This window comes from Anneissia japonica, unplaced genomic scaffold, assembly GCF_011630105.1.
Source record: "Anneissia japonica isolate Jap-2015-1 unplaced genomic scaffold, ASM1163010v1 scaffold172582_len1462937_cov174, whole genome shotgun sequence".
NCBI classification, from domain to species: domain Eukaryota; kingdom Metazoa; phylum Echinodermata; class Crinoidea; order Comatulida; family Comatulidae; genus Anneissia; species Anneissia japonica.
Genome location: NW_022725666.1, coordinates 132,666 through 156,930, shown reverse-complemented (window position 1 = coordinate 156,930; position 24,265 = coordinate 132,666). Strand labels below are relative to the sequence as shown.

Sequence of the window (24,265 nt, the reverse complement as noted above, 5' to 3'; positions counted from 1 at the left end):
TACTGCATCGTGAGTGGATTTCCCGTACGACTAAACATCGTAACGGTACTTGGTTTGGTCTAGGAGTTCGTGCTTCGAACAGGTCATTCCATTCATAGAAGAAGCCTTTTCATGGAGAAAGTACGGTACCTTTTTAGCAAAGGTTTGTCTAGGTCGAAACTAACTCCGGCTATATAAAAATTGATTAGAATATTGAAAATGTTATTCGTGTTAATGAATAGATAAAGATTACTAGGCCTAATATGTCCATTTTTATTGATCTAATCTACGTGTATTTACTTTCATAGTTTATATTTAAATATTTAAAATTGTTTATAAATTTATTTAAAATAGGCCTACTATATGAAATAATGTAATCATTAAAATTTATGATAATAATTTATATTTAAAGCAAAAGATTGAAACATGTTAAATACAGACACAAAGTATACATAAACCTATTTCTAGATTACAGAAATATGTAAATCTGTATTAAGATGATATCAATTTATATATATACATAGAAATATTATGCGTAAATATGTATTTAGTATAACAAATTAAATTTAAACGAAAATATGGAAGAAGCAGAGGAAGAAAAAAGAATAGGAAAAATTGAAAATGAACAATAATAATCATTTTTTCATTATTGCATCACGTTTTTGTGAAAATAACCCATCTTAAAGGACTATCTGTGGTTTTCTTCTTTGCCACAGTGAACGAAAAAAGTCAGTTATTCTACGACGTTTCGTAATTCTTTATCACTAAAAATTAACACTCGTTTTGACGCACTCCGTTCTGTTGTGTGTGTGTCTGCTGTTGAAAACAACCTTCCTAATTTTGTGACTGGCTATGATGACTGAGATGGACCATGTTGACTTGTTTGGGATGGAAAAAAGGAGTCAATTTCCCAAAAAATGCTCCATCAGCAAATAGGTCAGTGTGCGCTGTGGACAGTATGGCTATGGAATTTACTAACCACACAGTCCAGAATCAGGTGATTAAGTCGCAAAACTTTAGCTGCACTTGGTGGATTAAGTCGCAAAACTTTAGCTTCGTTTAGTGGCGCCATTTACTCTAGGTAGACGGCGACCGGTTTCGTTACCGGTTGGTACATTTCTTACAAACATTCAGGCAAAGGCCAGTCAAATTTGAGACGGGAGCCGGGTTTTTATCGATGTTTGCCATCCATATGTGTGAGCCATCGTAAATTCATGGGTTGCCGGAGTTACGTTCAATTTAAATCTCCGAACTTCTGAAGCTGAGATATTCTATGAATGAAGGCTTGTATCACAGACTAGAATTTAAAAACGGGTGACCAAATAATGAATTAGGTGCTAAATGTTGATTTAATGCTGGGTAAGTTAAAAACAGACATTCCGTCCGAGTGGGACTCATTAACAAATTTGAGGGGGTTCGCTAGAAAACAGAGGGGTTCGCTAGAAAAGGGGGTTCGCCCGAACCATAAAAAAAAAACCCTGGCTACGGGCCTGCCAGTGATTAGATGGATACATTATGAACAGTTAAATGTTATCTGTAGGCCTACAGATGTAAAGAACATAAACTAACACCCAAATGTAAACAATAGAAGAGAATAGACATTCATAAGGCGCTCAAAATGCTAAGTTGTCGGAGCCTAGCACTGCGACCGTACCGACCTCTGGTCGTATCCGACTGGAAGTAGGACCTGCCCTCTTGTCATTTATTGGTGGAAAGTAGGCCTAATAATGGCCACTTTAGCCAAATGATTACGACACGTGTGAGAGCGCCTACGATTAGTCTGACGACCAGTACTGACCATAATAAATTTTTCAACATGTTGAAAACTCCGCGACCATGCACGACCTCGACCACTGCGGTACTTTTGTCGGTCGTGTACCGATCACAGTGTAGTTCGTGATAGTGTGAGAATAGCTTTAGCCCCCATCCCCGTTGGGTCCTAGGCCCCCAACTGAAGGTCTGCTTCGCTCGCAAAACGCACTTCTCCCCCCCCCCCCCCCCCCCCTTCCATCGAAAATCGTGCCTACGGGCCTGCAATCCCTTGACAAGTACAGTATAACCTTCATCCGCCCTGCAAATCCTACGTAGTGAATGCTTCTCGAACTTTCTTTGCTTCGTATGGCACTGAGGGCGTTCCATACTCCATGCTAGGCACGCGCACGATATTATTTTGCATGGTATTTGAGTGTGTTTGCAGTTTCAAAATACGAAATAATTTCGATGGAAGAACAACAGATTCAGCTGCTAAAACAGTTTGTGCAAGCGGTCAAAGAAAACCCAAATATACTTCATGAGCCGTCCTTAAAGTTTTATCGAGATTGGCTGGAGAGGTATGAATAAAATAGCATTAAATTGCACAATTGTTAGGCCCAGGTTATCCAGGTCAACAATAGCCGAGGAAAGCGAAGCTAGCCTGCCTCTTCTAATCCTTTGATTGGTCTTCTTGGTGCCTGGGCTTTTGTTAGGCAAGCGTCATGTGGAATTAAGTTGTGATTAGGCCTACTATGATAATGACTTGAGTGGTATTTCCAAAATAACATCATGCACCACTGATAATAAAAATTAAGTTAAGTATTATTGTGATTGCCAGGTTACCCAGATAAAAGAGAAGCTGGGGAGCCCCATCCCAATCCCCCTCCCCCATCCTCAATCTCCAACAACCCAGCCATGGTCAGCCCAAACAAAACAGAAGGGGGCCCAGGAGCAGAAGAGCCTTGAGCTCCTATTCTTGCTATAACCCAGCACTGTAAGTAATGCAGAGTCTTGACCAAGTGTGCTCAACTAAGTAAGGGGCAAAAGACTCCTTCATTCAAGGCTAGTCCACAGTTTAATTTTAAAGGGACCAGGGGTGCTGCGTGCTGGCCCTAGTAAGAGAATTCACATCCTCTATTTAAAAATTAACCAGTGTCAAATGATAGTAAGATTATTGTGTTGAAAATCTTTAAAAAAATAAATACCAACCCTGTGAAGTGGTCCCTCCCAGGTCCCTCCTAATAATACTTTGCTAATAGTAATACAGTATGCATGAGACCTCCAACATTTCCTCTCCCCCAGGGCCCTATGACTTGTTGTTTTATGCTGCTGATTTCCTGCCCTCTCTTGCTAATCTAGCTTCGACTACTGACCTACTGGTATTTATCCAACCTACCTAAATAGTATAGAGCCTAGCATAGGTCTGTCTATGTTTATCTTTTGGTGAATAATTTCTGCAAAAACTAATTTATATTTTATCACTGAACATTTGGTGCATAGCAGGCCTACCATTGGCCATGATGGTCCACATGTTTGTACAAGGCATTATTGGCTATTCTTGCACCAGTGTGAGGGAATCACTAGAAAACAAGCTCTGATGAAGGCAGTATGAGAGGCAGTAAAGCTCAAAAAAGATCTCTATTAATTAATCAACTAATAATTAATCGGCCGAGTGTTTCTAAAGCTCCTTGTGAGGGCAGTAAAGCTAAAAGAAATTTATTAATCAATCAGCCAACTACAGTCCTTTCCGCAGTGTTAAGTAATGTGAGAAACATTTTGTGATTTGCCCATTACTTTATTAGGACTGAAAGTATCACTGCTACTTCCAGGCATATACCCGATTCACACGTGAAGTTAAATTTAACAAAAAGTAACAAATTGTAACCGAGCGATCTCCCGAGTTATTCCTACCGAGATAAAAAGCATTCACACGCATCTAAGGTAATGCCAAGGTTGTGTAAAATTTATTCAGTGTTTATTCAATGAACCATTTTTCCCCTACTGCGATATTGGTCTAGCCTAGGCCTAGTTGAGAACCCCTGTCACAGATGGACTGTTGAACTCACCATCACAGTAAACATTCGAAGCAATCAATACCCTTAACAACTGCTGTACTACACTATGAACTTCCAACGTTTTTGTCGACTCTTGTAATACTAGTAATAGTACTAACACCATCCCGACGTTCATTTTATGTATATCTTCTTCTACCATTACTAATTAACATCAATAACAAGGGTAATTCATTCATCATTGAGAAAAACTAAGCCTATCTATTTCTAGTGGATCAGAATCAACAGGAAGAAAATTCAAAGAACCCTGTGAAACAGTAGATTGTTGTTGTGTTGAAATCCCTGCGCATGCGCAGATCTATCCATGTTACATCTCAAAAGCTTTACCAGCCTCAGCGAGGCTGGTAAAGATTACCGAGATGTTCCAAGATTTTACAAGGATATTACACGGAGGTACTTTCACACGTGCCGTAAAATGTTACTTTTGGTTACATTTTGTTACATTTGGTAAGATTTTTGTACGTGTGAATCGGGTAATACACTGCCATGCTCACATCATGAAAATTGTTCATTATAAGAGGCTTTAGAAGCCAATCTTCTTGCCTTGTACATTAATGTTTAGATGTATGAATTTAGTAAAGCAGTGGTCGGATTCAAAGTAAAGGGGAGCACCGGCCAAGTTCCCCTCTCCCCCACTCCCCCAATTTTTTCAAAAATATGAAAAATAGAGAGAAAAAAAGAAAATTATATTCGAATTTAAGAGTGCCCTTTCCGACCATCTAGAAGTGCTTTAATCATAAACTTTCTTACAGTACCTCAGCCCCCAACCAGGGGGTGGGGATGAGGCAGTCTAGACCCACCATCTGTAAAAGTTTCTTTCTGGATCACCCCCCTCTCTATTTCAAATTCCTGGATCCATCACTATAATATTAATAATATAACTTCTGTACATTTCATGGCATACTGTAATACTTTGGAGGCATTTCAAATGTTGATATTATCACCCACAGCCTTGGAGCTAAGATCCCTCCACCTCAAGAGACACCAAAGGAACCTGACACACCAACACCTGCTGCTGGTGAGAATGAAGAACACAAGACTGATGAGGTAAAGTGTATAATACTGTATATTATTAATTTATTGATGGATAGTTGAATTGTTACTGTTTATACAGGGTTCGTACGTGTCCTTAAATTCCTTGAATGTCCTGGAAAAACAAATGAGCATTTTCCAGTACTGGAAAGTCCTGGAAATTAAATATTGACCTTGAATGTCCTGGAAATTTGATTATTTACCATTAATTGCAGTAAAAGTTGCCTAGTATTGTTTTACTGATACGGTACATGTCAACTTCGCAACAGCTGTTTGCTAAACAACCCTGGGCTGGCGGTAACCCAACCTGCGGCGCCACAAAAGAACCGAGTATTCCTGCATGCCGGTAACAGAAAAGACACTGTCACGTTTAAGCAAAGATAAGACCATTGATGTACGCGCACATTTATATTGCCGAGTGGAGAATTCACTGTAGGCGATCACCCCTGCCTTACTTTACCGGTACTTCCCCATACTCGTGAGAATTCCTTTGCTTATCATCAAATTTTACACGTGTGAGGAAAACTTAATTTTTAAAAGAAAAAGAGACAGGTCCATCGCCTCCGAATTAGAGTTTGATAAAACTTAATATGCACTAAATATTGTGTCCTTGAAATTTGGAAAATTTGACCTTGAATGTCCTGGAATTGTCCTGGAAATTTGCTTGTTTAAAAACGTACGAACCCTGTTTATAGTTCATTAAGAGTTATATTTATAGCAGGGATGTAGTTATGGTGAGTGGGGCCAGCTAGCCTAGAAGTTTTCCAGCCAGTCTAAAGCTAATTTCGTGGCCCTCCACCCACCCTTATTAACCCACTTTTCTATCCTTAAAATCCAATCTTGTTATTTAGAGTTTAATAATGTTATCACCTACTGTACCCACCCTTAAAATGTCTATCACCCACATAAATATACAATAGTAGTCAATATGCCATTATTGCATTATGTTTTTGTAAACATTTTTGGGCACTAATCGTCAGAGGTCCTGGTGCCGCAGCCTACACTTTTCATAATTCCCACTGCTAAGTGGGGTCGCCGGTGCAGATTGCTGTCCTCATCTGTCAACTCCGATGTATTTATGTCCTCCTTAACACAGTCACTCCACCTCTGTTTTGGACTGTACACACACAGGGCCACATCATCTGCAAACATCAAATGCTAAGTTTTTCAGTGGTCCCCGCTGAGCATCTGACCCGAGTCCTGCACCTCTCATATATGTCTTGAATTGCCTGATTTATTTCTCACATACTCTTTTCTTTCTAAGGCAATCAAGACTTCAACTCTAGGAACATGATCGTAGGTCTTTTCCAGGTCTATAAAACTACAGGCTATGTTGTCACTCAACTACATTGATGGGATTTTAATCTGAGAACCCTGGGATTGGAAACAAGCTACACCTTAAATCAATAACTAATAGTATTTCTTATAGTATTTATAGAGATCATTGGCCATTGACTCCAAGGAGCCCAGCAGCCTTTTACTTGCCCAATTTTTTTTTTTTTTGCTCTTTCACTTTAAGCTGGGCACTCACTGCATCATATAACAACAGTCGTACGACCTACCTCCGCTCTCTGTGAGGACCAGACGACGCGATGCCGTCTGCAGATTGTCGGTGGCACTCTGAACGAATCGTCATTAAAAAGATTGGTTTTGTGCACGTCGGGGGCAGTGAGTGCACAGCTTTAAACTAACAGCCTTTAAACTACAAGTATGGTTGCCAGTCATTTGCTGACAGCCAGACCGTTTGCAGTTTATTATTGTATTATTTTAAATTTGTACATGACATTTATGCAATAAATAGGTAGTGATACAAGTGTGACATATCTTTATTGCAGGCTGGTGGTGCCAGCGAAGGGAAAAAACCGGAACCAGAACCGGAACCAGAGCCAGAGGATGAAAGTGAGGAGAGTGAACTTGGTATGTCTACAAAATTTTCTTTAAAAGAGAACTAGCAAAATGATTTTTTGTCCTACAGGAGATTTTTGATATGCCATTAATAATAGAACCAACCTTAAAATCGTTTTTTGTTAATTGGTTATTAAGTTATAGGCCATTATATACGATTTTACCGTGACTTTATTAAGTTATAGGCCATTATATACGATTTTACCGTGACTTCACTGCCGAAAAAAGTAACAAAAGATCGTGTAAATAGCGCCACGTAGGGTATCTGCCGCGTGCGATCTTTGCGTGCATGCTGTAACCATGGTTGTTGTAACTTGCATATCAAGTCATATAGGCCTATAACTGCATCAGCGGTTGTCAACAGAAGAATTACAGCTATGGTTACAGCATGCACGCAAAGATCAAACGCGGCGGATACCCTACGCGGTTTTATTTACATGATCTTTTGTTACCTTTTTCGCCAGTGACGTCAGGATTAAATTGTATTCGATGGCCTATAACTCCAAAAGAAATTGCCAAAAAGCGATTTTAAGGTTGATTATATTATTAATGGCATATCAAAATTCCCCTCTAGAACTAAAAATCAGTTTGCTTGTTCTCTTTTAACATGTTGACTGCCAGACCTTTTTTAAGGTTCCTTCCCATGTGGCAAAACAAGTTGCAGGTAGCGCCCTCTGTTGCCAACCAGACGTTGGTTACCGTTCATTACGCCTGAACGCCTGCCTAGGCTTTCTGGAATAGGCATCTTAAAATCTAACATTTTACCATCAAAATGTACTAAAAACACAAAATATATTAGTTATCGAACACACATTTAATCATCAATTAAAATCTACAAAGAAAAACTAAGATATAGCATCTTAATAATTACTTTATAAATTAGGATCAATGGTTTGTCAGTGGGGAAAATGGCGTCCGGTTGAATGTATTTTGCAATGATAGCAACGGAGTAGTATCACATGGTATCATGATGTAACACTGTAGTACTCTATAGTGTGGACAGAATTTTAGAGAATTGTGTCGCCTGTTTGTGTTAGAGATGTACAGGATGCTCCAGTACATGTTTATAGTAAAATTGTCGGAGGATGGCTAAAAAAATGTTTTGTCTTGTGTATGAGCAGCTGGAGGGTTTAAATTTGCCTTTCGGATGAGATGCTTAGCCTTTGGGCCTGTGTGTGCTGTGTGGCTGTTTCAAGTTAGAACAACGTAACTGCATAAAAATATTACAACAGGTTGTTTTGCCATGGGATGGCCATGTGGCCCATGTGCCTGTTAAAGAACGCAGTGCACTCTTTGTAAATGAGTGGGGGTTTGTCCCCCTGTGTAGATCAAATTTATCACCTGAAGGACCCCACTGGAAATAAGTGTTCCAGCTTTCATCACTTCATTTATCCTTGCTGCATTTTACACCAAAGAAATTATGGGATGGCTAGTTTTTTATAGGTCAGCTCAGTGTCTCTTTTTTTTAAGATGATCATCTTGCTCCACAGAATTTGATATGGAAGGAGTCGTAGAAGGGGACACAGAGGAGCCACAAGAAATGGGTGATGACAGCATAGAGGTCACAGAGGAAATGATGGATGCTGCGAATGAGAAACGATCCGAAGCTCAGATGGCAATCAGCGAGGGAAACCACGAAGAGGCCATTAAGTTATTTACAGAAGGAATCCTGCAAAATCCACACTCAGCCCCCTTGTTTGCTAAGAGAGCAAAGTAAGACAGGGTTACTGCTACAGTAGCTAAGCATTCTCTATCAGATTTTTGTCTGTCAGATAGAATAGTGTTGATCAAATGTTATCTGATAAAGTAACACAATGTATTGTGTTAATCTTGGTAAATACCACATCAGATAATGTCTGTGAAACTCATCAATGTTTTATCAGACTTGTTGGAGCATTGATTTCAACCACTTAAAGCTTGGTTTCCATACAATCGCTACATGCTATCGTCAATTAATGACACACACTTCTGTTTAATAATGTTTATTATTGTCTGACTTCCAACAGACATAGAAATACAGTCAGTATACCCAGTTTTTTTGATAGACAGTGTCTGAAACAAGCATAATTCCATTGTGTATAGTGTTGCTCTTGAATATTTCAATTCAGTTCGATGTCTTTTATTGACAAATGGCAAAAAAAAAAAAAGTATGGTCATGTTTACTAAGTTTACATATTACACAAACAGCACAACACTAGACTTTCAAATTCTAATTGATTATTAAAACCAATAGATTTTTAAATAAATAAATAAAGCTTTTTGTATAGCTATTCAATTCGTGTTATTGTTGCAGGATTTTTTTTCTCATGACCAAAGCAACTCCACTCCCTAAGTCTCATATTGAGATTTCGTTTGTGTAAAGCATCGTGTGTGTATGTTTGTCTTGTGTAAGGTATTGTCACCTACAAATACAAGGACAGTGATATATTCACTATTGACAATCATTGGCACATGTATTGTGTGCCTAAATAATTCATAATTATAATAATAAAAATAGTATTTTCCATTAAACAACTATTCAGTAAGTTTCATGAAATTTATAAGCACTTACAAGTCTCCCTCCAATTAAAGACCACATTTGGTGTTTTATGGTATTTAGCAGCTTTGGTCTTTAAGTAGAAAAATTATCATTATAAAGATAAAAGATAGACAATGCTTTGGGGCTACAGAAAAGTGGTCTTTAATTAGTGGGGTCTTAAATTGGAGGGAGACCTTTATTTGGTCCTTTAGCAGTTTTGTCTACATTACATTTTGTGACTTAATCTTAAATGTACAATACAGTACTGTATGTTCATTTTTAACCCCCATTTTAATTGTTGTCTTTATCTACACAGTTGCTACCTAAAATTAATGAAACCTAACGCTGCAGTACGAGACTGTGATAGAGCTATAGCCATCAACCCAGATTACGCATTGGCCTACAAATGTCGGGGGAAGGCATACAAGCAGCTTGGACAGTGGGAGGAAGCAGCCCATGATTTGCAGACGGCCAATAAACTTGATTTTGATGAGGATATTTATATGCTTCTAAAAGAACTACAACCGAAGGTAAGAAATGGTGCGTTGGGAGGAATAGTGGCTCCAGAAATTAGCTGACTGAGGTCTGATAAGACTGACAGATGTTCCAAACCAAGGGGCCTGGATAGAGCCTTGGTCAGGGTCCAGGAATAAAAATCCCTAGTATGGGGAGTGTTTTATTGGCTAATATTTTTAGTCCAAAATTGTGTTTTAGAGCACAATATTAGGAATTGGAAATCAAAAATTAATATTATCTCTCTCCGGGGGATGAGATAATGGTAGGGGTTAAATTAGACAAATGATGAATGATGTTAGTGGTAAAGATAATTGGTTGTGGTGATGGTGATAGTGATAAATATATATAATTGTGGTGGTGGTGGTAATGAAGATAGTAATACTGGTTGTAATAGCTGTCTTCTTCGGAAGACACATGGTCATATTGACAGGATCACTTCCTTAACCCAGAGTGGGACCACCCTGACAGGTACTCTTCCTCTGGATCGGTAGGATTCCGGAGAGCTCTCACCGTGGGCATGGGGGCTCATATCCCTGAATGCTGAGAATGCCGAAAGATCGAGAAACAACATTACCGTACCCGTGCGAATAAGCGCCCAGCACTTTTCGAGGGGCACTTATTCAAATGGCGCTTATGAAAACAGAGTGAAAATTGAGGGGGCGCTTTTGGAAATATATATCAAAATTGAGGGGATCTTATGGGAAAATTCAAGCAGCGCTTTTTGAATGAAAAAAATGATTAATGATGGTGGTGGTGTATTTAAGGTTGGCCATCTGCCAATTGAGATTAGCAGGATCATTGCAGGGCTTCTTGCAAGCTCTCTTCTGTCCAGGAGAAAATATCCTCATTTTGAAATTGACCTAAGAAGAAAATGTGAATCCACTCCGCAGATCAAATCAGGCCAAACATAGTCCCAAGATTGATTAGATTATTGGCTTGCTAAAATCAAAATGACATGTTATTGTTTTAAAAAATTAATAAACATTGAGGGGCGCTTATTCAATGAGTTGCTTAAGAAAATTTTCACATTAGGAAGGGCGCTTATTCGAGAGGGGCGCTTAAGACAATTTTTACGTTAGGAAGGGCGCTTATTCGAGATGGGCGCTTATTCAAACAGGTCGATTATTTGCACGAGTATGATACCCTATGGTCGCCAGAAAAATTTTTTTTTCTAGATGCCCGTAAATAACCTCTGAGGCGTTTTGGACGATCGATATTTTTTTTTTCTTCCTTTTTTTAACTTTCCAAAGGTGGGGGGGGGGGGTGCTGGAAGAAGATATAATTATTTCTGTTGGTGTATACCCCTCTCACAAAAGAACAAACTGCAAGATCATATTCAGATTCAGGTTGAATTTTATTTGTCTATAATAGCAACGAGTACAAGTACTAATACCATTACCAATACCATTCAGTTGTTTCACTAAGGGGCTCAAATATCAATGATCAAGCAACATGCAATATCAGCATAAAAAGATGCGCACATGCGTCATGATGTGCGCGTATGCATGAGTAACTCTTTTAAAATGCTCAAAATTCTTTTTTAACAAACTATTAGCGTATTTGCCATCTTGAGAATTTATATTCTCAAGGTACTGCTTAGTAATGAATAACTGGCTATTATTGACATTATGTAACAGTATGTTGGGGGAAGGGGGTGGTTTTAACATGATTGTAAACCTATTAATCACAGTGCTTTCAAGAATGCAAAATAAAAAAACTTATATTTTATGAAATTATTAAATGTTTTGGACAAATATAAAATATTTTCATTTTTACAAGTAATTTCACCACCCCCTCCCCTTGCATCAAAAATGATGATGAAAATCAACATTTGCATGCTTGAATGCTTCAACTCCAGGGGGATTTGTTTTTCAACCTGGAATCCCCCTGACTTCAACAAGAGCTCTTCAACTGGACTCCACCAGGATATTTTGGTGCACATGAAGCTCTGGATGGATGGATTTATTCGGTGTAAACACTAAGGATAACCCATGGAAGTTTGAATACTTATTTCCGGTGGGGGTCCTTCTGGTGGTGATTGGGCAGTGCAATGGGAGACAATCTTCTACTCCTGTTCAAAGAGTGTACTTCTTTAACGTACACATGGGTCATAATGCACATGGGACGAACAGCTTAAATGTCTCATCCGAAAGACGGTGCGCTATCTTAATTTGCGTTTCAGCCCTCCAGCTGAAACACAAAGAGAGTAGCGATGGGAATTGAACCAGGACCAAAGGATCTCCATGGCTCAGCAAACACAGTGGAAATCCGCCTTCCTGGTTGCAACCCAACTGCACTTTTAAAATAACTTTTAAAGTGTGGATTGATAAGGTCCTACTTACATGAGACTAGGGTACTAGTTTCAGTGTTCTCTTGAAGTCATTTTAGCCTTCAATTTTACCAGTAAAAATAACTGACCAACCAGTAAAAAATTGTGTGTTGGTAGAATAAAAAAAAGCACTTATTTGTCCTAGGTATCATAGGCTGGTTTTCTTTCAATAAATAAACATCATTCCAGGCCTAGGCTATAATAATTATATGTATTGTTTTTGGAAGTCATTGAACTCCAATTAAAAGAGGCAATACTTCACGTTGCACTGGTTTGGCTGGCTTTATATGGTCAAATTTACCAGTAAAAATTGAGTTTGGTCTTAGAATAAATTAAGTTACTTTCCTACAAGGTTGTAAATTTACATCTGTTTCTTGAATATATAACACCATCCATAAGAGAATAATTTTATTTTATAAATATTATTTAAAATGAATTCACAGAATTCCAATTTAAAGTTAATAATATCTATGGTGAAATTCTGGAAAATCTTTAAAAATGATATTACAGAAAAAAATCCTGCAACACTAACAGGAATTGAACCCAGGACCCTGGGATTGGGAGGCAAGCATCTTCACCTCCAAGCTATTCCACTCCACACCTGCAAGATTTATTAAGAGATTTATTTTATCATATGCACTCTTGATCCTATCATATTTTATATCATACATAATATATCATAATTCAGTTTTTTGTTTTTCACTAGTTTGTTGTTTTTCACTAATTTGTTGCAGGTCATTATCATTCAGTAACTTTAGTAAATCAGGTAACTTGCCAAATATCGCAGTTTCAATCAGTTTCAAAGGACAACTATAGAACAAATTACTGACCATGTTGCTGTTGAGCAGTTGAAATGAATCCAACGGATGTATCCGAAAGAAATTTGACATACTCTGTGAACTAGGGAGGTCAAATCGACTGACATTTGCGTTAGACAGCACAAGTTGAAACACCGAGTACTTGGCAGGGTTGGCGAATATTTCCTGCTTTTTTCTCTCATTATTATATACCGACGATGAATGTTGATTGAATCTTTGTTTGTAGGCGTGCACTGTGAGCGCGTGTATGCGCGCTGATATTGCACGTTGCCTTATTGTTGATATTTTTGATTGTACGTGGTTAAGTACAATCATGTGTAGGTCGACACCAAGCAAATATTCTTCGTGCAAGAATAGATTCTTGAACTCATCGTCCTTGAATTGTTTTGACCAAAATGAGCCAACATACACTCGTGGTGGCTCAGTGACATTGATGAGTGGCGAGAGATTCCAGAAGAGGGCGCCATACACCCGCATCAACTCCCCCGTGTCTAAAACATCTGCCTTATTCATGATGATTTTGATTTTGGACTCGTGTCCTTTTAGACGATAAAATATAGATTCGAGCTCTGTACCAACATCGAGTTTTGTTGGATCAAACACTACGAGTATCAAATCGGCCCTATCTATAAACCAGTGCATCACATCGTTGAACGGATAACCCCTCTCCTGTTGCCTACGATTCTCGATGATCCCTGGCGTATCTACAAAAGTGACCTTCTTGAGTATATCCGATGGCAGTTCATATCCCAACAGTCGCTCAAGAAATCCTGTGCCGAAATTTGCGAGAAAGGTGTAGGGTTTGCGGTCATCTGTGACGAGGGCAGTACCGTCCACCTTGCGTGGTATATTCCCATGCATCAGAATAGTGAACTCAGAGGTAGTTGGTTCAGAACCTAAAATGAAACATGAAAGGTTGCATGTAATTTGTGTTTAACATGTTCTTGTTGTTGTTTGTAACTGCAAATATATAATATCAGTTGCGTTGTTTTGCAGTGGGAGGGCCGCACTGTCATTGAACACTTGCCTTACCGGGTGTTGTAGATTGGCCAAGGACTAGTACACATATTTTTCTTTTCAATTTTCTATTGATGATGCTGGTGGCGCTGCCAAATTCGTTACTTTATAAACACACTTGAGCAGTAGCTCAGAATACTAAGTAATACAACATGGCAGCAGCAGTGAATGTGGTAATATACGAAGAACAGTCAATATGAAGTGTTTACACACTGCAAAATCTACAAGCAAGTCTACACACTGCATTGCAGCCCACCAATATGTATCGGTGGTTTGTTTACCTGTAGGCTGGTGAGGCCCATTTTCATCAAGCTCTAGTATATAGTTGATCAGTGTGGATTTACCAGAACTCCAGGGACCCAGTGTCAGGACCATTGGATTGGCATCAATATCACCATCTGTTGAAAACAAGATAATTTGAAATTGAAGATATACTTGAGAAAAAACACATTAAAAATCAATATAGCCCATGTATTCACATGAGGAAAAACAGAATGCAAATTGCAATTATTTGGGGCTTGCCATGCCAAAACCGGCATTAGTGACACTAACACGAAAATTGACATTTTAATATATTCATATTTTGCGCATTATAACTGTAAGCTTCAAAGTAATGGGTCATTGTAAGTAAAAGTATTGCGGCCTCTCTGTACTTATAAAATAATGCAACATTCTTATGTTAATTACTCAGTTTAACATTTAGCGACAGTACGCTGGTTTTATCCTGGATCTAGGCCAAAATTGACATTATTCCAGCCCTGTCAAAAGGATTCCTTTTGGGAATTTCTGTGAGAGCCAGAGGCCATTTAGGGTGCAGTCCAGGGAGAAAGCTTTGTGTTCATCAGGGGTAAAGTGCAATAGAAATGTCAGTCTGATTGAGGCGGAACTAGTGGTCAGGAGAGGATGGCTTTGGGGTGTAAGCTGAGAACTCGCTGCGCATAACATGATTACAGTGGCGGATCCAGGAATTTGAAATACAGGGGCACAAAGAGGGGCTTTGACAGATAGGGGGGGGGGGTCTGTACTCCCTCAGACCCAACTTGGTTTGGGCTGATGTAAGAAAATTTATGATTATGGCACCTCTAGATAGACGGAAATGGCGCTCAGTATTTGAGTAGAATTCTCTTTTTTTCTCAATATTTTTTAAATTTTGAAAAATTTAGTGGTACCTGAAATGTAGTTTTATATAGCGCACATATCCATCTAACATAAGATGCTCAGGGCGCTTGATATGTGGACTATTTTGAATCCGCCACTGTGATTATAGAGAACAGATCGTTTTTAATGACGATCCTTTAAAGACTGTATGATTGTTGTACAATGCATTGAGTCCCTGGCTTTCCCTATTTATTGTAGAGTTCCGCTCCTGTAAATGTGTATATTCATATATAATTTCAACTGTTACAATTAATAAACTTATTTTAAATGTATTAATAATAATAGTTTTACCTGTTAAATGGTAGTTTCCCTGAAAATCATGATATTCGTAAAGGTCTTCTATGGGTTTTATATCCTTGTGGTATATATGCTTGAGGGCGCTCATAACCTCCGCAACCTGCCTCTCCATTTCTCCACTGTACTCTTTATATGTGTTTGGGAACTCTTTATGTAGAGTATCTTCTTTTTTTGGCTGTGATTGGCTGGTTCCTAAAGGGTAATTAATACTTTAAAATTAATAATATAAAAATGACCAGGTTGATATTGTAAAGCAAATCGAGGCCATGACATAATACACTATATTTTATTCTTAATTCATTTTAACAGCAAAAATGCCAATAACAGGATGAATACAAACATGCAAAATTTAAAATAAGGCAAGACTTTTTTTATACCTTGTTTCGCAAACCCGCCGCCTGCCAATATTGATTGCCAAAATTAAATTTTATTTTTGGCCAATTAGCACACCCACCGCCACAAAAAAATGGAAATTTCAGACAAAAATAAAAGTTTTTCTGCCCTCTCCTAATAATCTGTAAAAAATACACATGCACAAAATACAAAAAAAATTCTTGTCTAACGATCAAAATTATCAGTTATTTACAGTACACTATCAAAGTAAATTTCAGGTTGAAAATGTCATCAGCAAACATCAATTAATCAATGATTTGGAAATTCAAGACCATTTTGCAATCAGTAAATTCTATTTACTGTAGTCAATGTACGTAACACCATTCATAATAACAATCATAGTTATCTGATTAATTATTTACAGTACATGGAGTAAAGTTCAAGTTAAAAGTTAACAAACATTAATGATATTCCGATGTATTTATGGCACAATAGACAAAATTGTTAGATTATCACTCCCGTCTGTGTCAAAAGTTTGGTAAATATTCATGCGAAAATTCCTGCCTTAAAGATACTCTACATAAAGAATTCCCAAACAAATATAAAGAGTACAGTGGAGCAATGGAGAGGCAGGTTGATTTGGAAACTTTTGCTTGGTTGCTACTACTGATGAAACCGATCCCCAAGTAGTAGCGGGTAGGGCAGTGTTATTCCAATGGCATATTTGCCTCAGGAGAAATAGGTCGGGAAAAACATAATTCGTATTTCTGTGGTTGAGTAGTTTAAGAAGCCAGGCTGTCATCTGGAGATTGTGGGTTCGATTCCCACCCAAATCCCTGTTGTGATTTTTTCGCAAACATTTGGGATTGTACTGAGCATTCAGTATAATTTCTCCTGACATAAGGGCACATAGAAAAAAAAGATTAAATTATCTCCATTGCTCCACTGTACTCTTTATATGTGTTTGGGAATTCTTTATGTAGAGTATCTTCCTTTCTTGGCTGTGATTGGCTGGTTCCTGAAGGGTAATGAATACATTAAAATTAATATAAAAATTACCAGGTTGATATTGTGAAGCGTACAGAGTCCATGACATGATGCACTAAATATTATAATAACCAATATTTATTATATTTTATTCTTAATTCATTTATAACATGTAAAATTTAAAATATGCGAGACTTTTTTATACCTTGTTTCGCAGACCCACCGCATGCCAATATTGATTATTTGGAATAAAAAATAAAATTTTATTTTTGGCCAATTAGCACACCCATCGCCACGGGAAAAAAAATGGAAATTTCAGAAAAAGTTTTCTGCCTTTCTCTAACAATCTGTAAAAAAATCAGTAATACACACACACAACAAGATATATAAAAAGTCTTGCCTAACAATCAAAATTATCTGATCAGTTGTTTACAGTATACTATCAAAGTAAATTTCAGGTTGAAAATGTCATCAGCAAACATCAATTAATCAATGATTTGGAAATTCAAGACCTTTTTGCAATCAGTAAATTCTATTTACTGTAGTTAATGTATATAACACCATTCATAATAACAATCAGAATTATTTGATAGTTATTTACAGTACAGTACATGGAGTAAAGTTCAGGTTAAAAGTTAGTGATATTCCGATGTATTATGGCACATAAGAAAAATTGTTAGATTATCACTCCCACCCGCGTCAAAAGTTTGGGAAATATTGATGCGAGAATAAAAACAATTTTTTTTTCGCTGCATCATTTATTTCAACAGCTTAAAAAAACAATGCAATTTCATGACTGAATATACATTTCCTTTAAAAAACAATATTATATACAATACTTACAATACTCTTGCCAAATAAAAACAGTCCCTCCCTCATCAATTAAAAAAAAAAGCAATATTCTATTGTTTTGATGAAAAAAAAAAAAAAAAAAACCTGCCCTGATCACTTTTTTTTAAAAAGAGTAATAATTTAATCATTTTTTCTATGTGCCCTTATGTCAGGAGAAATTATACTGAATGCTCAGTACAATCCCAAATGCTTGCGAAAAAATCATGACAGGGATTTGGGTGGGAATCGAACCCACAATCACTTGCAAGATTATTTTTCGCAAGCATGTGGGAATGTACTGAGCATTTAGTATGATAACATGTCAGGTAGAGTAAAACATCATTCATATGAAACATCAATGAATCAACTATTTAATTTTTGTTTACACTCCCTTATTTATCAACTGGATGTAATCATGATTTTATATTTGTTTGCATATTACAATATTAAAATAATACGAAAAAGAGTAGTGTGCAAATTTTCAATAAACAATTATTTTTCACTAAAATAAAACTAAATGTGGTGAACTTAAGGAAATTCTTCGTTTGATTAATGTTATCTTCATCCTATCACGACCATGACTTCGGATGTGGAGGAAAGCGTCAAGACAAACCTAGACCTATGCCCTGTGTGGCTGCCAGTGGTGAGAGAGCAGGCTTCCTAGCCAGCTGCCATGATTTCCTAGTCACGCATACGTGGCCTAGCCTAGCACGATGATGCCTAACACATTCACCGGTTCTCGTGAACAAAAACTACTCGGTGAAGCATGATTAATGGAATAATTATGAAATATTGAAAACATTACCAGCGTTTGCTAACTGTATTAACACTATAATAATAGAGATTTTCGCCATCATCGTGTCTTCCTTCCTAAAGCCTCTGCTGAATGTGTACCCTTGCATCAAATCCACCTTTCTTGGGTACCGGCGATTTCGGAAACCGGGAATTCCCCTATTTTGTCTACCTAGCTTGCTAGAATATAGCATCTGATTCATTGGGAGGATTGTATCATTTCAATAATATAATAATAATATAATAATTATAATAATAATAATAATAATATTTAGGAATGGAGGTTTAGTATATTTTAGTAAGAAAGAAAGGATGCAAAATTTTTATTGATCTTTACAGAATCTCAGTACTCTCATTGGCAAATCAAAACTAGTCTTTATTTTTTTGCGAGTTCACCTTAAACCAAAATCGACTCTACCATATTATTTATAAATATATACGTCATTTAGTGACGTCATTGTATTGTTAACAAAATATTACCACCTAGCTTTCTTGAATAAGAATTTGATACTTAACCAGAAATTATTTGTTATGTGACTGTGGTGTTGCTACTTGTATTACGACTCTCCAGCTGGAACACAGGCAACCAGCAATGGGATTTAAAATAGGGAACAAAAATCTGAAAGAAAAATTCATTTCAACTAAAACTTTCAAAACTCTTTTGTGTTCATGTAGACTACACGTATTGCTGAACATAAGAGGAAGTACCAGAGGAAACGCGAGGAGAAGGAATTGAAAGAGAGGATGGACCGAGTAAAGAAAGCAAAGGAAGCTCAAGAAAAAGCAAGAAAGGTAAACTTTTTGTAATAAATAAATGTCTAGTTCTTTGCTGAATTGTTTCGTGAATGAAATCTTTGTATCCACATTTTTATATATTAATTCCTGGTATATGATTGGTTAATTGATTATTTAAAATTTATTTTCATTATTAGTGATTGGCTATCATAAACAAGAAATTAGTCTTTTAATTATTTAATTTAAAATATTAAATTATATATTGTTCATTGTAGTAATCAGTAATATCATTAATTACATACTCAGTTATTAATAATCAGTGATTTTTGATATTTTTATTTAAATAATTATCGCTTGTTATTAATTATTTATTGATATATTGTGTAATTTAAAAAGATACTATTTTGTCTTCACTGTTTCTTAAAGTAAATATTTAATTGGCTTTTTTTCAGGAAGAACAGGAAAGACGACAACAGGAAGCTGAATCTGGAGGCCGATTCCCGGGTGGTGGCGGTGGCTTTCCTGGAGGTTTTCCTGGTGGTTTCCCTGGTTTTGGAGGCATGGGAGGAGCCGGTATGGGAGGTGCCGGTATGGGAGGAGCCGGTATGGGAGGAGCTGGCATGGGAGGAGCTGGTATGGGAGGAGCCGGTATGGGCGGAGCCGGTATGGGAGGTGCTGGTATGGATGGAGCCGGTACAGGTGGTGCCGGTATGGGAGGTGCCGGTATGGGAGGTATGCCAAATATTAACCAACTGCTGTCAGATCCGGAGATTATGGAAGCATTTAAGGTGAGCAAGTTGCAACATTGCACCCACAACCACCAATACTGTACACTTGTATAGTAGCATACAACATCGATCAGTAATAGTATGATGACCATCACTATGGGCAAACTAGGATTCATATTTTTACTAGACCAGTAACTAAACAAAGGGTGCTGTCTGGGGAACAGGAAGTACTCACATTTCAACACTATAAAATATTAAGACTATCTATTCCTGAGCATTTCAGGCATATATTTATAATGGATACAGTTACATTTTGTGTTCAGTGTTAATTATCGTACTTATCATTTCCTCTTTTAAAAATTACCACATACCTCAGAGACGCATCAGTTAGTGTCTGACTGTAAGGAAGCCAGTCTGCCACTGATAACTTTACTGTAACTAATCCATAAAGGATTGTTTTTCAACAGGATCCAGAGGTGATGGCTGCCTTCCAGGACGTCAGCTCAAATTCTGCCAACATATCCAAGTACAAAGACAACCCTAAGGTCAGCGCCATCATCGACAAGATGACAAAGAAATTTGGAGGAGGCGGTAGCGGAGGAGCAAACCAACCACCCCCACCACCGGAATGTGATTGAAAACAAGACAACAAAATGATGTAATATTATAGGCCACCATATATGGTAAAATTAATAAAGATATGCAAAATATCTGGGTTTTCGTTAAATTTGATAATTGTTAAAATATTCAATTTAAAAATTAAGTTTTTTTTTTTTTTATTTTTTAACATTTTATAATTTATAATTTCATCATGATGTTTAATTTATGAACAAAATCGGTTTGGCTTTGTATTATGACTGTTATTATATTGACTTCTTGGATTGATTGATCGGTTGGTTGATTGATTGATCGATCGGTTAATTAATTGGTTGACTATTGATTATTTAATTAATTGATTGATTTATGTTTTTATGTTAAAGGAAGTAAATTCATGCAAGAGCAACACATGTACCATTTTAATCATAGTAAAAGTGGTTAACATCTAATCGGAATACTACAGTATATTGACCCATCACCCTTTTGATGATAGTATCGATATTAGATAAGATAAACTTAGCTGTCATGACCACATATTATGTTTATGTTTTACGTGATTTTACTGAATATAACAAGGATTGGCCAAGGTTAGGGTTGGAGTGCGCCCTCACGAATATACTGAAAAGAATAGGCATTCTATTGTTTAATCTACTGTTTAAACGTCAGTACTGCATAATGTTTTTGTTTTGTCCGACGCAACCAACTAGAGTTTGATGGGAGTACAAGACATTATCAACTTCCGTAGGAGTGGCGCGATTGGGTTGGGTGTCAGTATTAAATAAGCATTTGAAACACCTAAATGTTCATATTTTCTGGGGACCACTTCTAAAACATTTATGCGACTGACGCCCGACCACGCACATTTTGATCTCATCTGGGACATGGGAACCTACCTCGCCCCCTCTTCACTCCGGTCAGGGACCTGGGAAATATTAGGCCTAAAATTATGTATATCTGGCTTGTAATAAATAACAATGAAAGTTGGTTTGAAATTGATTGTCTATAATCCCAGTATTGTTAGGCATGGTATGTACAGTCATAACGAAAACTTAAACTTAACTTTCGATGCTCTTTCTTTTTTGTTTTGTATCTCTCCGTTGCGCTCAATGAAAGCATTGATTGACCAATTGTTTATAGGCCAGTCTTTAATTAGTTGATGTGATGATGCGTACAAACGTATATTGTATCAGATTTTAGGGGGTAGGGTAGCTCCGTCATCTTTTAAGTAGCTATTTTGTTAGATCGTAAATAAAGGTCAAATTGTTTTAAAATGTTGATCTTGTTTCGTCTTGATGCTTCACAGATGGGAGTTTAGACAACCTCACCCCCACCATAGGTTGCTTGCTAAGTTAAGAACATGGATATGCAACTCTAGATGCAGAATAATAATATTAATGGTAATATGTAGGGCCACTATCTATATAATGTGATATTTGTTCTTGGTGGAATCCGATAATTGCTTACAACTTGACTACAACTATAGGCCTATACATTTCAGTTTGTTAATTAACCTGATGCTATTCCGAAATTTGACTCGAGTTGGATTTGCATGTTTTTATTATGTTTGTTAAGTTTCTTGTAGAGCTCAAATTCATTCCTATGTATGTTTTTCGTGCAAATATTGTGCGGTGTTTGATGAATCATCAATAAATCGAAGGTACTTTTCATGGAATCATCATTAGCCATTGTTTTTCATGGACTCCCACATTCAAACAGTATTATCTCCAAAATGATACGGTGATGATGATGACGTTGGTGTGATAGATGAACATGATTATGACAATGATGCTATAGATAATCAGAGCAGAATAATCAATTGACGTGGATACGGGCATGTCCTAAAAACACGCAAATGTTTATGCGTTAAAACCTTAGCAATGATATCCAAGTATGTGGGGCATGACGGAAAAGGGTAAATTCGCCCTATAAATGCATTTCTGTGAACATCTTGCGGGAAATAAGTCTGGTCAAATATTAAACACTCAATTGGACGTAATAGCAACATTAGAAGGTGATCAGCCAAAATTATTTCATACAAAATGAAATGACCAGGGGTATGCATGGAGAAAGTACGTGGCAAACACTATCAGGGGCGGATTTAGAGGGGGCCGGGTGGGTCGGCACCGCTCCCTCCCTCTCCCCTTTTGCAAAGTAAAAGAAAAGGAAAGAAAGAATGAAAGGGTAGTGTTATCTCGATCATCCCCAATTTCGGCCCCACTTTTGGACTTCTCTGGAACCGCCCCTGACCATCGACGTTACTTTTTCAACTGAGAGTAAATGGGTACACGTGTTAGGAAACGAATTAATCAGGAATGAACTTAGTAGGCCTAGTGCATTACGCGGTTTCCCCCAGAGAGAGGGGGAGAGTTGTCAAAAAACCGCATTGAGCAGTTAATGAATATGTGCGCTATATAAATTCCGTTGAACTAAATATAAACAATATTCATCGCCGCGGTGGTGACACTCAAGCCAAATAAAAATTACAGTAGGGCCTATAAAAATAAATAGGCCCTACAAATAAATAATGAACTCATAACTCTAACAATAGCACTACAACTGTGACATCGCTGTTTCTCCTAATGACGCTAAAATTGATTAAATTACAAAATTTAGATTAAATTATTATTATACTGCAACCTAATCGCATGGAGAACCCAATTTTCCCACGCTTGATCAATAAACGTAAAAAAGAAAGAAAGCTATTGTTCTAAAATGATTGGCGGCGCACTTCCTGTAGGTGGCGCGTATACTCGAATCCATGAAGTGAAAACACGGCGAACTTTCCAAGGATACTACAATGTTATGGGAATTTACTTCGGATTTATACAAGTAATTGAACAAGGTAGCAAGTTTTGAAATGTCATATAGCAAATCAATTGATAACGTAATTTTTCTGCTTATTTGGTATCAATGAACTAGTAAATCTTTCTAATTTATTTGTGCATAGCACCGGAAATGGTGGATGTTTTGAAAATGGAAGACTAGGCTAGGCAGGCTCTCGTTGCACACACGCTGCCTATGCTAGCCAGGGGAAGCCGTTGCTTCGGTCAATGGGAGTCCTATACGTCTAGGCTACACCATTTTCCTAGGCCTAGGCTGGTGTACAAGTATTAATAGCCTATACTCACTTTTTTATACAGTAGGCTTATTCAACTTAGTAAGTAGATAAAAGCTGTAGAATGCTGGGTTATTCAGCTACTCTAGAAAATAAAATTCAATTTAAGAAATAATTAAATTAACATCAAACAATAATTTAATAAAAACATTAGGGCCTAACTAGGCTAGGGTTTGCTTCCTTTGCTACCTGCTGTAGCTAGTCCTTAGGCTCTAGTTGATAAATTTGACTGTTTTGTTTTGCACTGCCACAAGGCAAGGCTGTACTACTACTAGGCCTACTACCTAGGCCTAGTCTAACTACTACAGACTTAGAGGGGATCACAATGCAAGCATAACATGAAGAGTAAACTTCTGACAACAGAGCATAAAATATATAGTTATGTGATAACACTAGGATATTTTACTTATATGTCTTTCACATTCTAAATATTATTATTATTTATTTTTATTATTTTTTACTGTGCTTATTGTTTCATGGGTCATGCCACATAAAATATAATTCACTGAATTACACTGCCCATTTTTGTGGTATTTTCAACAAGGCTTTATAGGCCTACTAACAAATATACATTTTTTCTTTATTTACAGTAAAGGTAAAGGTAGTCCCATATTCCTTACTGAATGTAGGAGATGAGCTGTGAGCCCATTGTTTACAGTATGCTTGATTTATTATATATATATATATATACTGTCTCTTATACACATCTAGATGTGTATAAGAGACAGGAAATATGTAGGGCCACTATCTATAT

General features: G+C 37.2%; 2 protein-coding genes across 2 annotated transcripts; one reads left to right on the top strand and one right to left on the bottom strand.

Moving 5' to 3' along the window:
- The first annotated feature begins 2,126 nt into the window (after positions 1-2,126).
- LOC117112794 (hsc70-interacting protein-like) lies at positions 2,127-22,068 on the top strand. The gene is made up of 8 exons (XM_033255965.1): positions 2,127-2,309; positions 4,754-4,850; positions 6,671-6,752; positions 8,231-8,453; positions 9,575-9,788; positions 19,012-19,128; positions 19,524-19,859; positions 20,267-22,068. The coding sequence occupies exons 1-8, from the start codon at positions 2,200-2,202 to the stop codon at positions 20,435-20,437; spliced, it is 1,350 nt and encodes a 449-aa protein (XP_033111856.1). The 5' UTR covers positions 2,127-2,199; the 3' UTR covers positions 20,438-22,068.
- On the bottom strand, positions 11,118-18,975 carry LOC117112793 (sarcalumenin-like). The gene is made up of 4 exons (XM_033255964.1): positions 18,350-18,975; positions 15,388-15,585; positions 14,220-14,336; positions 11,118-13,817 (listed from the first exon to the last, which is right to left on the bottom strand). The coding sequence occupies exons 1-4, from the start codon at positions 18,537-18,539 to the stop codon at positions 12,781-12,783; spliced, it is 1,542 nt and encodes a 513-aa protein (XP_033111855.1). The 5' UTR covers positions 18,540-18,975; the 3' UTR covers positions 11,118-12,780.
- Positions 22,069-24,265: the final 2,197 nt, after the last annotated feature.

Bases quoted from the DNA above. Each gene is read 5' to 3' on its own strand.
- LOC117112793 (XM_033255964.1), bottom strand. From the start codon at position 18,539: ATGAATCAGATGCTATATTCTAGCAAGCTAGGTAGACAAAATAGGGGA. The intron at 15,586-18,349 runs GTAATGTTTTCA...ATTACCCTTTAG, and splicing joins AATACAGTTAGCAAACGCTG to GAACCAGCCAATCACAGCCA. The intron at 14,337-15,387 runs GTAAAACTATTA...TGTTTTCAACAG, and splicing joins GGGAAACTACCATTTAACAG to ATGGTGATATTGATGCCAAT.
- LOC117112794 (XM_033255965.1), top strand. From the start codon at position 2,200: ATGGAAGAACAACAGATTCAGCTGCTAAAACAGTTTGTGCAAGCGGTC. The intron at 4,851-6,670 runs GTAAAGTGTATA...TCTTTATTGCAG, and splicing joins AAGAACACAAGACTGATGAG to GCTGGTGGTGCCAGCGAAGG. The intron at 8,454-9,574 runs GTAAGACAGGGT...TTATCTACACAG, and splicing joins TTGTTTGCTAAGAGAGCAAA to TTGCTACCTAAAATTAATGA.